Source organism: Lingula anatina, chromosome 10 (genome assembly GCF_051362555.1).
Source record: "Lingula anatina isolate TDL-2025a chromosome 10, LinAna3.0, whole genome shotgun sequence".
NCBI classification, from domain to species: Eukaryota; Metazoa; Brachiopoda; class Lingulata; order Lingulida; family Lingulidae; genus Lingula; species Lingula anatina.
Window position 1 is genome coordinate 1,452,156 of NC_141776.1, and position 16,181 is coordinate 1,468,336.

Consider the following 16,181-nt stretch of genomic DNA (forward strand, 5'->3'; position numbering starts at 1 on the left):
GTCGTCCAGTGTAAAGGGGGCTTAAGCCACTCCCTCTTTCTCTTTACCTCTCTCTCTCTCTCTCTCTCTCTCACACACACACACACACACGCACACACACACACACGCACACTGTGAGTTGCATATGCTCATCACATGATGATGTAGCGCAGACCATTTTCATTTTATTAAACATAATCTAATTTATCTCTTACAGCGCTTGCCATAGTTTGCGATGACTTCTTCGTTCCCTCTCTCGAGATCATCTCTGAAAAGTTAGACTTGTCGGAAGATGTCGCTGGCGCAACTTTCATGGCCGCCGGGTCGTCTGCTCCTGAACTGTTCACGTCTATCGTTGGTCTCGCCACAGACAATAATGACGTTGGAGTTGGAACAATTGCTGGGTAAATTTTCCATTCGTAGGCTTTCAACAATTAATTATCTTTTAAACAAAACAAAGAGTAGTGAAGCTGACTTTTTGATGTAATTTTCATTTGGACCCAGTTTATATTAGAATTAGGCTAAGCTTACATCCATCGACAAATCAACGATGTAGATGCATGCTACTAATAGTATCGCCAGTTTTATTGCAAACAACACGTCTGCCTCAAAAAGAAAAAAAAAAGTGTAGCAGAGGTAACAAATGCCTAGTGATTTCTAGTGAAGTCGATGTTTCGAGTATGACACTTTATTACTTATCACAATGGAAAAATCAATATCAATTTTCGTGTGCTACTGGTAAATCGATATGTCCATTTAATATTATATCACATATATTTCCATGTTTTCAAAGTGACGTTAGATAATCGCTAACTTCCCTCTGAAGTACAATTACGATACATGCTGTATTGTCACTAATTTTCACCAAGCATCAATTACTCATGGCGTCGTTTCAAAAATATTTAATATTTTACGGGTTTGCCGTCTGAATGAAATTTAAACGGTAAGTAAGACAATAAGGGGAATACATAAGGCTAGGAAAATTACAGTATTTGTTTTCCATCTTCTATCGTAAAACAATAAAGATTAAAACAAGATGGTCTATATGATAACTTATAAGAAGTAATATCGATAAGGTTTGTCCGACATGTATGGTATTTGAAGAATACCTAGAAACATAATGTGTTCAGGAAAAACGGTTATTAAGCCCCACCTTCAGTAATTGCTTTTTGGCTAAATACTGATAGTAATCAAAATCATTTCCCGTGGTACCATTCTGATGCATTCCGGTGACCCCCTCTCTCCACATTATTTCATCAATTGAACAAAGCAAGAATTCAAAGTTTAATTACCTATTTCGATTATGAATAGAAATTGTATTTATAAATAGAAATTATATTTATGAATAGCATTTAAGCTATTGTGAACATATTGAACAAAGATTAACAAAATGTTCCAGAGTTTTTCATTTTATATCGTGTTTATGCCTGTATTTTCTCTCTTTTTTTCAGTTCCGCCATGTTCAATATTTTGATAATCATTGCCCTTTCGGCTGCCTTAGCTGGTCAGGTGAGTTATCTCTTTTCATCGGTCGATTTAACTGCAAAAGAGAGATTGAAGAGGGGTGAGTGGGGGGGGGGGGGGGGGGGTACAGATCACCTGACCGTCACAAGACTTTTCGGTAACCTACCTATTACTTTTGAATAGTTATTGGTCTACTGACCAAATTCCTAGCTAGAAAGGAAAAATGAAGTTTTTTTTCGGCGTATCTTAGGATCTTTTCTTTAGGTGACCCTGTTGAGTAATAGCCAAGTTGTTATGTTGTCCATTCTCTCAGTGTATCGGGTTTAAAAGTATACTGCTGTTAAAAAGCACCCATAATATATCATCATTGTCTACGTATACATGATAAGGTCACTCTATCTCATCCATGAAGTAATCAACAAATCGTCTCTCTTTTGTGAAGTAATTTCCTAACATTAGTTCTAATAGTAGGATTTGTCTGCAAGGCCTTAAATATTTGCAAGATAGAATACGACACTCTCAGCGTACCACAAAGGGAAAGTAATTGGCAATTTCTTTCTTTCATTGTTCTTCGACACGAGTAGAACGGCTGTGTGTTTCATAATCGATTTGCTGATTCCTACCTTATAGGAAGCCCAAGTACTTTGATTAGGCGATTAATCAGCTCAGCGTATGATTTGCGTGATTTAAGCCATAAAGTACAAAATAAGAAACTGAGAGAGAGAGAGAGAGAGAGAGAGAGAATATCAATAGGAAGCCGTTTACATGTATGTAGGTCTGGTACTATTTGCTGATACTTTATGTTATTGAACGAGTTCACAATACAATAAATGATCGCTGCACGTATTTATCATACCCGAGTCTGTGGCATTCATATATCAAAATTTAATCTTCAGAAAAACGTTGCAAATCTCACCTGTTTTTTCTTTGATTTCTGAACAGGTCCTATATCTTGACTGGCGGCCGTTAATAAGGGACTCCATCTTTTACGCCACTTCCGTTGGCGTCTTCATAGTTTTTGCCTGGGACGGCAAATTAGAGCACTACGAAACGGCCATTTTGCTTTTTCTGTATATTTTGTATATAGTTCTTATGAAATTCAATATACAAGTTATGGAATGGATGGCCGGATGGAATTTTTGGTAGGTTACTTACTGCTGTCTTTGCTTAATGTGATTTTCGTTATTTTTTTCTTTATTTTTTCTTTCTTTCTTTCTTTCTTTCTTTCTTTTATTTTATTTATTTAATTTTTTTTTGTATCAACATTCATACATATTTAAATACGTAAGAGCCAACTACATATTCGAACTTCCTTAGGTAAAACTATCTCAATTAATGAGAAACGACACCTTAAAGCTTGGTGGACCTCCTTAATAAAACGAAAAAATAATATTGATATGCAGTCACAGTCATTTTATCATTTTTATCAGTGCATTTTCATCATTTTGGGGGTTTAGGAGAGAAGCGCCCCAATACCCATAACTCTCGCTTCTCTATCTTTAATCCCTGAAGTGAACATAATGAGCAGGAAATGACTGCAAATGACCAGATATTATCGTTTTATTCATTAAAAAAAAATCTCGGTCAAGTTATAACGCCTATATTTGCTACAGCACTGAACTTGTGACCCACTACAACTTGATGGGTCCTCAAAGGGACCATTCCCAAATCGTATCGTACTAACTGTGGATCGATCTATCTGCAAGGGGATTGTTCCTAAATTGCAATCAACTAAAGCTGCTTAGATGTCTGTCACGCCTTCTGAAGGTGCTAGGAGGTAATGAATTATCGTTTAGCAGCTTCAGTAGGCTTGCCAGACATCTAAACTGCTTAAGCTGAAAGCAATTTAGCGAGAAACCCCTTGGAGATGGATCGATCCTGTTAGATCGATCTAGGTATGGCAACCAAGTCATAGACTGCATATATAGTGGAGTTCTTCTTGTTAATATTAATGTTTATGTTCATATTTCACGCAGTCCATGTCTGTGTCGACCTGTCATTGTCCCCACAGTAGAAGATACAGCTGCGGGGGCACAGGACTCGGAGGATGACATCCACAATCATAAAAGTGCCACCTTGCAGTCTGGCGATCTGCGAAAGGTAAAAATAGGGGTGTTTTCTATTTTTTTCTAAAAATTACCATTTACAGACGTGCTGTGCTTTACATCGTTTGAGAACAATCGGGGTTTTGACAAAACTGGCAGAGACAGAAAATATATGCAGCTTAAAAATGCACCTTTTGGGAAAAACTGCAGGAAGGTTTAGAATAATCAATTGAAAAAAGGCACGTTGACATATTGACAGCATAAAAATACAGCGTATGAGACAACAATTGCTAAAACGCTATGAATAATCAAGAGATCCAGACTGGTTAGAAATTTGGACAGACCTGCATATTAGACAGCCAGCTTTTGAGGAAAACCTGGCGACAAGTACATATGAATTAAATCTTCGACTTGGCAACGTCTGCTAAACATTTGAACATCTAATAAGCTTCTTTATTCAGGCTACTAAAATCGAATACCGGAGGTCTACTGTTTCCTTCCAAAACGAACACTTTACAGAGAAATTATTTACCTTTGTATCTGTACTGTGGATCTAATTTTTTCTTAAACTGTTTTGTTTTCATCCCCCTCTCACGTTCACCCTTTTTTCCCACCAAATCTGATTCTTTTTCAATTTCCTTTGGAATCCCTTCTTTATTATTCATGTTTCATATTTCAGCTGTCAATGGCGGGCGGCCATGCTCGCCGTCTGTCAATCATCTCAGGAAGATCCAATCCCGACACGCACCACGATAAACACTTTCATCACGTCCACCACGGCTCCCTGTCCGGAAACTTTGTGAGTTTTTCCAAGTTACTGTTCATAAATTAATACATCAGATATTCTTTGTTCTTTATTAGAGATTTTTTTTTTGTTTGTTTTCTTTTGAAGATTTTTTTAAATTTAATTTGTTGTCTTGTTTTTGGTAATTAAGATAAAATGTTTTGTTTTGAAGAGGGTTAATTTTTGGCTTAGAGACCAAATCACGAATGTCGTGTAATACTGTCGATCCACCGTCACTTTGATCACGTAAATGGTGATTTCGAGACTGAATGTGACACAAGGGATCTGGAAAACCTGAGAGAGAGAGAGAGAGAGAGAGAGAGAGAGAGAGAGAGAGGGAGTTTGTGTGTTGGGGTTGATAAGGGGGGGGGAGGGGTCTGATATAAACAGCCTTGTGCACTTTCCTTAACTGCTTACGTAAAGCCAAGACCCAAGACCGTTTATCTTATTTGGAGATGGCTGAAAGAAATCTTTCTCATTTCTTTCGTGAAAATTATGTTCCTTTTTAAAATACTTTCTGCCATTCTCCTCCGGTTGCATAATTTTCTTGGGTAGCTTCCAACGTGCCTTAAGTGTCTGTGCGTAATGCACAAGATACGTGCTTCACTGTTGTGATTCAAGAAAAAAAAAGCAGACAATTTTTGCCCCAAGGGTATTAGATCACTTTATGTTTGCAAAAGTAACTAAATTAACGTGTACGTCTCAAAAGTTCAAGTAGCTTTTAAGTAACATTACCACTTTTCCCTAGACATCCTATACCATTTTCATAGTTTTAATAAATATCAGATAACTTTGTGAATCACAGTCTCAAATTATATTTGTACGGATATGAAGGTTTACCATAGACCTGGCGCTAAAAAAATTAGATTTGCAATCCCAGTGTGCAACATTTGATGATCAATCTGTTAATCAGCAATGCAAAGGTCAGATCGTCTGAAACCATTTGATTATGACAGAAATGATGCCGTTTCACTGGCCTCGAGCTGAAAAAAAAAATGCTCAAACCTTGCAGTCATTTGACGGATTTAATCACACCGTATCTTAAAATTAATACCACTACCATGGAATTTACGATACATATTTGAGTATTGTGTTGTGTGTATTGTTTCTTGGAAGTGGCTATCTTCAGGATTTTGCTCATTTATATTGTATTCCGTACTCTTATTATCAAATTTTGTAAAAAAAAAAATGTAATGTAGTTCTCAAAGGTTGTTGCGTTTGTCGTGAAGAGTAATATATCAAATATAAGAACATGCTTCGATTTGTCAGTAGCGTACGTTACAGCCAATTATTAGGTTTTGAATTAGCTTTGATGGCTGGTTTGTTCAGCATAAGGTTTCTATGAATTGATTGAAATATTGCATGTCCCTTTGCTTAGACCAAATACCAGTAGAGTAGGGTTCCGAATGAAAGCCTTGGTTATTTAGGCCTATTGGCAAATGGTAGATCTTGACACTGATTAGAGCCTAGTTTCACGAGGGGTTATTTTACCGAAGTCGGTCAAGAATTTGGCATTACAGCATGGATTTACAGATGCTTAATCCCGTTTCTTATCCGACTTAGGTAAGAACTTTAAATATGCATTCCTGAGAAACGCTGGGCGGGAGTTATTACTAATATGTTACTGCCTCCATTTCTTGTTGCAGAATAACTAACAACATGTTTCTTCTCTTTTTTCTCCCCCTTTTGGCTTGCTTATATCTTCTGCTTTCCATGTTCCTTTCCCCTTGTTTATTGCTTATTTTCCTGTTTTACTCTCTTTTATCTTGTTTCCGATTTCTGTTTGCCAATCCTTCTTCGATTTGGTAGTCGCAGTCGCCACCTGGTAGCCCGAAATTAAACCACAAAGATAGCGGGTATCACAGTCACGAAACTAGTAATCAAACCAGTCAGTCGGAGCTCCGTAGCTATCGAGTGAATTCACTCGGGCATCAAGATACTTACAGGCATCGTAGAGATTCGTTGGGCATATTAAATACGCACAGGTCTTTTAAAAACGGATCCGTTCTGACAGCGGAAGATCCGTGTATAGAGAGGGTCCGCTGCAACTCTGCCGTTTCCAGCTCCAATGTGGAGCCAATAACGGAAGAGAGGCCCCGAGACGGTCCCCGAAAACCTCTCTCTGATAATTGGACCACTGAAACTGAGACTTCCCTCAATGATCAAAATTCCAATGTGACTAAGAGAACAGACAGTAAAAATAAGCCACCGTTGCAAAAGAAAGGTTCTTTGCCGCCATTGCAGATGAACCAAAGGCTAAGCGAGGTGTACGAAATGGCGCCTTTGTCCCCTGTAAAATTGCCCCCTATAAAAAGTGAATGTAACATCTCCGCTGATGACAATTCCTCGGAAATAAACGGCTCGAAAACGCCGGACAGTTCGAAGGCTTTGATAGCTAACGAAAACGGGCAGTTACGGAAAAACCAGGACTACGCGACTACCAAAGAGAGCCACTGCAACCCTGCCGCTATGCTCCCTCCCGACTTCTCACCCACATTTTCTTCTAATCCTAATTTATCGTCGGTTCCTCCTTCCTCTCCCATGTCCCCTGCTTCCCACCAGGCCACCAAGAGGCTGTCCGTGGTCTATAGCTCCAGTAGTCATTCGACCACCGTCAGACCCAGCGTCCATCATACCGAGCCGCCGATTCCAGAGGCCGATTCTGAAGAGAATGGGATGAAGCCCGGGTCACCAAATGAGGTAAGACTGCAATGTGCATTTGTTTTATTACATTATATTGAGTTCTTTTAAAAAATAGTAAAAATTAGGGGCTGGGGACAACAAAAATAGTTTAAGAGTCATAACCGAAACTCCCCTACACCTAATAGCGTGCTGTATACGATTCTGTGTGCTCTTTTTTTTTTTTTTTTTTTGACTCGTGATTCACTTCATTCGATTTCTACTTTATTGGAGACAGACGTCTATGACATTAAATTCTGCATAAAAATTGAAGCTCTTAATGCTGGAGACTCGCGTGAATACAATATTTTACAGCATGGACTTCGAAGTGTCGTCTATACCCATGGACATCATCACGAAACTGCCCTCCTTGTCACTGTTGCCATGTATGTTACTGGATGACTTATCATATACACTTTGACATCAAAACCTTCTTTCTCAGAACTGATTATAAACATAAAACACACATCACACGGCTGTTAGCAACTATTTACGTTGCTGAAACTTTTTATCAGGTACTATTTGCGTTTGACGGTCTTCATACATGTGTACTGTAGATAATGGTTGGTTTGACGGTTTTGAACCCGTATTATATTTTGTCTTGCTTATCAGTTGGGTAAAAGTCGCATATTGGATTTGTGAAGACCCAACATGTCTGAAAAAAAAAAAAAGAGCAAAGAGCATCTTTTAGGTTTCGACTTTATGAAAAGCGCAATTAGGTAACAACGAAGACACTCAAGAATCCAAGATCTGTCCAAGCGTTTCACAGACGTTTTCCGTTAAAAAAACTCTCTTTAGATGATTTAATATTGATTTCTTTCCCGTTTATCAGTTTGCTACCCTGCGTTTCAAGGAACTCACAGTGACTCTCCACCCTGTCAGTAGGCTATACCATGATTGATGCTAGGAAAAGTCACCGCGGTTCGCAGGGTGCAGTTTATGTAAAAAGAATAGATTTTCGCATTTATTTGTATCGAGTAAGATGTAATCGTTACGGTCTCCTTTCTTTCATGGCTTACGACAGCCACCCTGAGCTTCAGTGAAGAGGTTAGTGTCAAGTTATCTCTGAAGCTCAGGGTGACGACAGCCGACAACGTTCGTGTATAAGAGCATGTTTCAATTACATATGCTTTAGGTTACTAAATGTACATGAAGAAGCTGCCCCAAAATTTTAGTCAAAAATAGGGCAAGGCACCCTGTAAGGGGTAGGGCGTCTAATTTATTTGCCGGGTTACCATATTGAAGATAAAATTCTCTCGTGCGCGCGAGAACTGACTCATGCACACACACACACACACACACACACACACACACGAGCGCTCCAACACTGCGACAAACATTTACTTCCTTTATTTACTAAAAATATTGCGCCATACTACGAGAGGCTGGAGTAAAAAAAATCTTAGTCGGACCCGATGTGCTGCCGGCTATAATAACTGAATACTCCCTGTAATATCCCGGTATTTTTCACAATAATCTAGTTCAGAGTCTCAACCATGAGCGACTTAGTAATTTAAAGAAGTACACTCTCAATGGAAGAGAAAGAGGTGCCAAACACAAATGTGATGAGGATGACGTCAGCGATGAAAACAACGAAAAAGAAGAAAAAAAAGAGTTATCCTACTGATATTTATTATAGACTAATATTTCTGTTTCATTACAATTAAATTTATCGTTGTTCCGTTCATCTTCCAGGGATCAATAGTAGAGATTGAGCCGGAGATGTACATTTTCCCGTGTCTTCCGCCTCTCAAAATGGCTCCCCCAGATTCCTCAGAAGCCAAAGAAAAGGGCGGATGTTGGCTGTGGTCGAAATTCATTTTAAAATGGGTTCTCTTCGTGATCTCCTTTCCCTTTGTGGTCCTCTTCACGTGGTCTATACCCGACTGCTCTAAAGATCACCTCAAGTAAGTAGCACCGGTAACTTAAGAAATTTTAAGATCGTGATAGGTGTTAAATTTCAGTCCGTACAAGGTAACTACGCTGTATTAATTGCATCCGTGTTGGCACATCCAAATGCTTTCTACTGGATATTTGCCATTGTGTAGGAGGCCTCATCGTTTTGATTAATTTAGTCCTACTTTTTATTTTTATGTAACTTTCTTAGCGAGTATAGGCAACTTTCTTTAACATAATTTTATATATCTTGGAACATATCCAGAGGGCCGAGCAGCAATATTATCATTGTAGTCCTATTTTGGTTGTATAATTGACGTCAAATGTATTTATTTTTTTGCCTTCTTTCAGGAAATGGTTCTGGTTCAGCTTCTTGATGTCGGTTGTGTGGATTGGACTGCTGAGTTACGCCATGATCGTGGTAGTAGAAAGAATGGGCTGTATCCTGGAGATTGATACCTTTGTCATGGGGCTCGTCTTCATAGCCATCGGGACGAGTGTGCCGGTTAGTTCTGGCGATTTTGATTTTAAGGCCCTTAGTTTGGCTAAGAGAGTCATCGACACAAAACACCGCCCTCGACGCCGCCATTGTGCCGGATTAAATTTGATTCCACATCCCCTTTTAATGTAATTTCTAATTTCATTTCAAAATACCTAACAGAAAAGCGTAGCCCACCACACGATGGGAAGGGTTAAGGTAAAAATCAAATAAAGTTGCTGTGGAAAATTAAATTTGATTAAAGCATTGGAAAAGAAAGGTAAAGCACACAAACAAAAATTGATTACCCGTTTCAGAAAATAAAAGTGAGTAAGATTAGTGATTAACGAATGAACAAATGAGTAAAGATAAATTTTGTCAAGAGAAATTCACCAGTCCCTATGCCAATTACGAAATTTAAGTGACGCAAAATCTAGTAATTTGGAACTAAAAAAACGAGTGTAGAGATCATAATTCCATGAATAGGTTTGGATATGTTTTACCTAATTGTTTAAGAAAAAAGTGTCGAAACTAACAAAAAAAATGCTATATAAAAGTCTAACTTGCATTGTACACCTCTAATGACTGGCCCAATCTATCTCTGCGTCTATTTCACCGTTATCTATAAAATATATCATTTCAGGATGCAATGAGCTCCATCTTGGTAGCCAGAGACGGGTACGGAGACATGGCAGTGTCCAATGCTATAGGATCTAATGTCTTTGACATCAACCTGGGCATTGGGCTGCCTTTTCTTATCAAGGTTATCATACAGAGTGGAGCACCAGTGTATCTGGTTAAGCCCGGTGTAAGTTTTTTTTTTTACTTTTTGCCGGGTTATCTGTGGCAGTAGCACAGGTGTAGAAGCGAGGGGGCAGATGGGGGGGGGGAGCCTCTCTTCTGCTTTCAACCATTTTATTCATCACCCTCTACCTGTTGCTTTTTTTTTCTTGAATGATTAAGACCTAACGGTTATCAAAAACGAAATATGTGACCTTAATGAATTATTGGCCTTAGTGAAGCATATTACAGTATCGGAAAATCACAAAGAAACCTTTATTAAAAAAGAAACGATTTTGCAGGTTTAGTGAAAAAAAATCGTCGACATCTTTCAAGTGTACATGGTTAAATTCAATTTTATTTTAACAAATATATATCAAATTATTACAAATGAAGTATTCCTTCTCCTTTCCAGGAAACATTCTTATACATAGTGCCCCATGTGAAGTTCGGGTTCCTGCTGCTGTTGGTCTTGTTGATAACTCTTGGCGTCTTCATGGGATCCAAGTTCGTCTTGAACAAATTCATCGGGTTCAGTTTTGTAGGAGTGTACGTCTTATTCTTAACCTATGCATTCATCCAAGAGTTGATCTGCCGCAAGCAGTTGAACACTTTCTGTTAACATTTAGACGCGTGGCTATAGTTACCTCAGAGGTGAGTTCCAGAAACTCTGGGACACTTTATCCGAGACGCCATTTTAGACCGGTTCAAATCTGGTTTGGTTTGTGTGAACGAGTCCCGTTCGAACCAGTTTAAGCTCAGGCGGACTTTTTTATGAGCGATATGTCAAAAACGATGAGTATATCATAACTTTATACAGGTAATTGAACATTAAGCAGAAAAAGCGATATTGACGTTTAATCAAAGCGCATGTTCTCCATTATCATCGTCCATTTTCACCATTAGATCTTGTGACTGGAAATTGCGGTGTAACTACAAAATCAAGAAATATTTATTTGATTTTCAAGTTATTACTTACGCATTTATTAGACTGACAAACACTGTGATATATGTAAAGATGAAACAAAATGTCTGTCGCTGCGCTGATTCTATTAACTTCGGAATGAAGAGTTTGGTTTTCGTAATGTAAATATGATAATAATACATTGTACTAGAGTCGTGCTAATTTATACATCTGTAAATAGAGAAAGCGTCTTCAAATAAACTGTGTTCATTGTATGTTCAATATATGGGTTATTCTTGGGTAGAAAAAAATTGATTTATTATAGCACTGATGTTGGCAAGAACTAATGTTTGACATCATTTTCTGACATACAAAAGATTGCCTTAAAAAGTAGCTCTAAGATGTATAGGCCTACTTTATTAGGAGTCAATGTTTATGCGATGACAATTGAGTGAGAAAGACAACAAGAATAATGACCCTGTGACGGGTGACTCTACGAGAAGCTGGGAAATTTGTCGTTGAAGATATTGGAACAAGAGGAGACGACAATATTTGTGCTCATATCTCTTTATTCTGTATTGAAGTGATCTGACTTGATAGAGATGGAGGTGATGTTGGAGATAATGTCAGAGATAATGGTTCAAATGTGCAAAAATATACAAAACATATGCTTATACGACTACTAAATAATGAGCACTTTTATACCGGTATATGTATAAATATATAGATAGATATAGAGACATTTAACACATTTAAATGAAAGAAAATAACTGACAAATGACAAATTAATCTATGATTCAAATTAACTTTACTTTACAAACCTACACGCCACGTTATGTCAAACTGATACAAATAAAATGCTTACAATATATGTAACTAAATATGTCTATATGCCATGTCTGCTACTTTATAAATGACCAACTACCTCAACATAGGAACAAAATTATTACATTTGACTGAACTGAGCTGACAGCCACATCTTAAAGGTACATACGAACCGATCATTGGTGGAGCGTGGATTCCCAGTAACACATGTAAACCACTTCTACTAGTTTCTTATAAGACTCTAGTAAATTCGACTGCCAAGGGATAAACTGAATAAATCACCCAATCAGCCATAAAAGAGCTTTAGAGTGCTCCTTTCTTTAAAATTTTGGTTGTCAATTTAACCTACTTTTGTGACCTACTTTTCTGCCCCATTGACATACAGCATAGAACGCTAGCAGAAAAATCTGTTCAAACATCACTTTCGGGTAAAATTAAACAATGCATTTTGGTAATTCTCTTAGTTATACTACTTGAAACTATATGCTGGCATTTGGTTGGTTTTTATGACAAAAAAATGACCTTGTATGTATCTGTAAGCTACATTCATTAACACTGTAAGCAGTAATTTAATATTAAATATATTGGCATGACAGCTACTGCTATTAATAAATCACATCTGTTTCCTCTTAACAGGGGCGGATCAAGGATTATTTGAAGGGTGTGGGGGTCCGCGGATGCCTAACTTTATGTAAAAATGGAGACTGTGTGGACATCTTGTACGGCCACCGTCAAGTCCAATGTGTTAGGTGTTACGTACTGGCTGTGGTTAAAACGGCGCTTATTGTGTTAGTTGTGCTGACTGCGCAATTCCGAGACAGCAGGGACATTTCCTTCAGTGTCTCGAGGATGTGTAAGATTTTGTTAAACTCCTTGCAGGCCTCCACCTGTTTAATCCCACGGGCCTAAACATGGGACAAAATAAACATTGGTATTTTAGACGGCGAACGGTATCATTTGATTCAGCTAGTCAAAATTCTTATTTCAACAGGGGACCAGAATTCGAAGGAGGGGGGGGGGGTCAGGACCCCCTGACCCCCCCTCTAAATCTGCCACTGTGCACACACGAACACATACACACCATACGTAAAGCTCTACAATGTATGTGACCTTCTCACGTGCTTAAAACTTAAATGAAAAAATGTAACTCTCAAGTCTATTTTAATAGACTAAATTAAATTAAAATTACACATTTGTTTTTATTAATCCAAGCAGCATCTTACGATAAATGTGAAAATTATAATGTGTTTTATGTGAAGAACACGAGTTTTAATTTTGTAAAATATGCGTATCTAAGAGCCATTTTAATGTTGATATTTATGAATAATATAGATAGGTATAAATAGCCGCATAAACTATCTTCGGGACGTTGCATGACCAAGCCTTTATTATGCTCCTCAAAAACCTGCAAGGCACCATATTACTAAGTACTGTACACAATATATAGGCCTAATGTTATGTTGAATATTTCTATGTAGGCCATAGCGTGCTAAAACACCGTAGGGCAATTGTAAGCATTTTATAAATCAAGTTACTCGACGGGGAAGAGTAAACTATGCCCAAGTAAAATACAGCGCCATCATTGTCTCCATAGCACGGTTATTTACGGTGTAGAACTAACGCGATTTGGCTATAATATTAAAATGTTTAGGGTGCAGAACAAGCCCGGGTTCAGGAGCCAAATCATAAGTTTCCCCGGGTACTTTCTCAAAATGACAACGTTGAACAACAGTTGCCACAAAAAGAAAAAGTTCCCATCGGGCCTGTAATTCCCCTAAACAGCGCCTTTTGCCGGCACTAAATGGGAGGAAACTCTTGGCGAGCGTCTCGTTCACCGTGTTCTCTGGCGTTAAGAAGCGCTCTGGTCTGAAAACATGGGGGTCCGACCAAATTTTTTCATCGTGACTTATCGAAAACAAATTCGGTATCACCCACGTCCCTCTAGGGATATGATAGCCATACAGAGTAGTGTCCTTGGTGGTAGCATGAGGCAAGGACAGTGGGGCAATTGAGGATTTCCTCAGCGTCTCCAAGATGAACGCCTCCGTGTACGGCAAAGACCCCATGTCATCCAGTCGCGGATTTCGCGCTGGGCCGATGACGTCATCGACTTCGTTTTGCAGACGTTCTTGAATTTTGGGATCCATTATCATGTAGAGCAGAGCCCATGTTAGCGTCACTGACACAGTGACAGTGCCTGCTCGTAGTAAATCTGCAGCTATGTTAGTTATATGCTCGTCTTTGAGTTGCACTTCTTGTTTAATTTCTTCGTTCATTTCACGGCAAGTTTTAATGAAGGAATCCAATATGTCCCTCACGTGACCTTCCTCAAAAGTTGCGAGGTGCTCTCTCTCTTGTCGACTTAGAATGGATTGCAGTGTGTTATTCACTTCAATGAAACTTTTCAGTTTGTCTTTCCATAAATATCGAAGCCATGGCAAAATATCAACCAAATTACACGCTGCAACATTCTGAGTAAAATCGCGGACGCTTTTTATCAGTTTCAGATATTCAGCATCGCTGCGGCCTAACGTGTGATCCGAGAAACACAGACCGAATGTTATAGAACCAAGTGAAAGATATACGCTGTTTTCTGGATTGAAAGGCTTTCCGCTATTTCCCAAGAACGTCTCTACCAGATATATTGCTTCTTCCGTCATCGCAATCTCAACAGGGTGAACCTTGTCCTTTAAAAACGCATGCAGTCCGTTTAAGGCAATGGTTCTTCTCACTTTCCAACGAGGACCAACATCGCAGAAGGCCATGCTTTTACCGTTTTCAATGAACTGAAACGTATGAAAACTCGGCCGTCCTACAATAAAAATTTAAATATTACAAAAATAAAATGCTTTTAGAAGTACAAGTCTATTGCAATTCTTCATTACATTTCAGCGACCTGCGCATGCTAATCTACACGTTAGTTATTCTACCTTGACTCTTTTTACACAGACGGCGCATTTCACATTGCAACCAACACGAAAAGCTGCATACGATGGAAAAGATGTTCGCAAATCACAACAAATATTTATATGTATTGTCATGGATGCATGGTTTCAGTTTTTCTCTTGTTGTTGACCACTATGCAAATCAACCAATCAGATTTCTGAATGAATTCTAAAATGTATCCCAATTTATTAAAATGAAGTTCTGTAAGGCTACTAAAGCAATAACCTAACAGTTAATAGTCAGACTGTAATTCCACATATAAGATGCAAGATTTTAAGTAAACTAATAGATATGAAATCACCCACAACTGTTTCCTTTGATCTTTAAAAACTGAAATGATGTAAGACATCTAGGTCCCAACCCAACAGGTGTCTTTCTTACCTGCAAAGTTTTCCCCTAGTTGAACTAAGGCGTGGCGAACGGTCTCCAGTCCATTCAGAACGACGGCTCTATGCACTCCTATTTTCAGGCAATACACGTCGCCGTACGTCTTCCTTAGCTCCGTTAGAACAAGGTGCCTGTTCGTCTTCAGTTTAGGGAGATATCCAATAAATGGCCACCCCCAAGGACCAGGAGGGAGCAGTCTGAAGATTCTGTACCATTTCCATAATCTGAAGATAATAGAAGATGACAGACCCACAATAAGTGCCGTAACTATCGCCTGGTACAAAACTTCGTGATCGTCCATATTTTCTTTTCGTTTTGCCTTCGTGTGACACCCTCCTTGGTTCAGCTCAGTTCAAATTTGCATGACACTTTAGATGTAAGCAGTCCCGCAGGCGTACCCATGGACGCACTATGCGTGTAAAATTTAATTTGCCTTAATGGCCTTATTAGGCGATAGATACAGTACGAGTCGCCGAGCTGTACGTGAAATATTACGATTGTAGAGCCACAGGCGAAACAATTAACACACGAGTAATATTCACGTACAGCTCGGCAACGAGTGTTTTATATGGCTTGAACAACGACCTCTGATTGGCTACTACACTGCCCTTGCGATATTTTATTCATACATATTAGGGGCCCTTGTGGTCCCTTAGACCCCATTCCCAGAGCTTTTAGATCGATCTATCCCCGCGGGGGGTCTCACTAGATTACTGTCAGAGAATCCGGCTTAAATGCCCGTCCCGCCTACTACAAGCTGTAAGGGGGTAATTAACTTTCGTGCCCGCTCGGCGTTAGGGAGTTAGGTCGATCTAAAGTAGATCGATCTAATCTCTGGGTATGGGGTCTTAGACCCCATTCCCACAGATTTTAGATCGATCTATCTCTGTGGGGAGTCTCACTAGATTACTGTCAGCTTAGCCGGCTACTAAAAGCTGTAAGGGGGTAATTAACTGCTGTGCGTGCTCGGCTGGCTGCAATTTAGCGTGAACCCCCAGGGAATTAGGTCGATCC

At 39.0% G+C, this 16,181-nt stretch overlaps 2 protein-coding genes across 8 annotated transcripts in view; one reads left to right on the top strand and one right to left on the bottom strand.

Moving 5' to 3' along the window:
• LOC106179451 (sodium/potassium/calcium exchanger 5) overlaps window positions 1–11,291 on the top strand; it is a 48,202-nt gene extending 36,911 nt beyond the window's left edge. For 6 of the 7 annotated variants that reach the window (XM_086996731.1, XM_086996732.1, XM_086996733.1 and 3 more), the window contains 10 exons: window positions 197–383; window positions 1,431–1,488; window positions 2,386–2,585; window positions 3,420–3,543; window positions 4,168–4,287; window positions 6,082–6,972; window positions 8,647–8,858; window positions 9,199–9,352; window positions 9,969–10,133; window positions 10,521–11,291. In XM_086996731.1, coding sequence (XP_086852857.1) covers window positions 197–383; window positions 1,431–1,488; window positions 2,386–2,585; window positions 3,420–3,543; window positions 4,168–4,287; window positions 6,082–6,972; window positions 8,647–8,858; window positions 9,199–9,352; window positions 9,969–10,133; window positions 10,521–10,727 — 2,318 coding nt within the window. In that variant the 3' untranslated portion in view covers window positions 10,728–11,291. The remainder of the gene's footprint in view (window positions 1–196; window positions 384–1,430; window positions 1,489–2,385; window positions 2,586–3,419; window positions 3,544–4,167; window positions 4,288–6,081; window positions 6,973–8,646; window positions 8,859–9,198; window positions 9,353–9,968; window positions 10,134–10,520) is intronic. The other variant, XM_086996736.1, reaches the window with a different exon arrangement.
• A 1,717-nt stretch (window positions 11,292–13,008) lies between these two features.
• Window positions 13,009–15,675, bottom strand: LOC106179452 (cytochrome P450 1A1-like). The gene is made up of 2 exons (XM_024077459.2): window positions 15,162–15,675; window positions 13,009–14,646 (listed from the first exon to the last, which is right to left on the bottom strand). Exons 1-2 carry the CDS (start codon window positions 15,466–15,468, stop codon window positions 13,451–13,453), a joined length of 1,503 nt encoding a protein of 500 aa, XP_023933227.2. The 5' UTR covers window positions 15,469–15,675; the 3' UTR covers window positions 13,009–13,450.
• Between the last annotated feature and the right edge of the window lie 506 nt (window positions 15,676–16,181).

What these genes read in the sequence shown, in the direction of transcription:
- LOC106179452 (XM_024077459.2), bottom strand. Translation starts at nt 15,468, where the DNA reads ATGGACGATCACGAAGTTTTGTACCAGGCGATAGTTACGGCACTTATT. An exon ending in ACTAGGGGAAAACTTTGCAG is followed by an intron (nt 14,647 to 15,161) that starts GTAAGAAAGACA and finishes TTTTTATTGTAG; the next exon opens with GACGGCCGAGTTTTCATACG.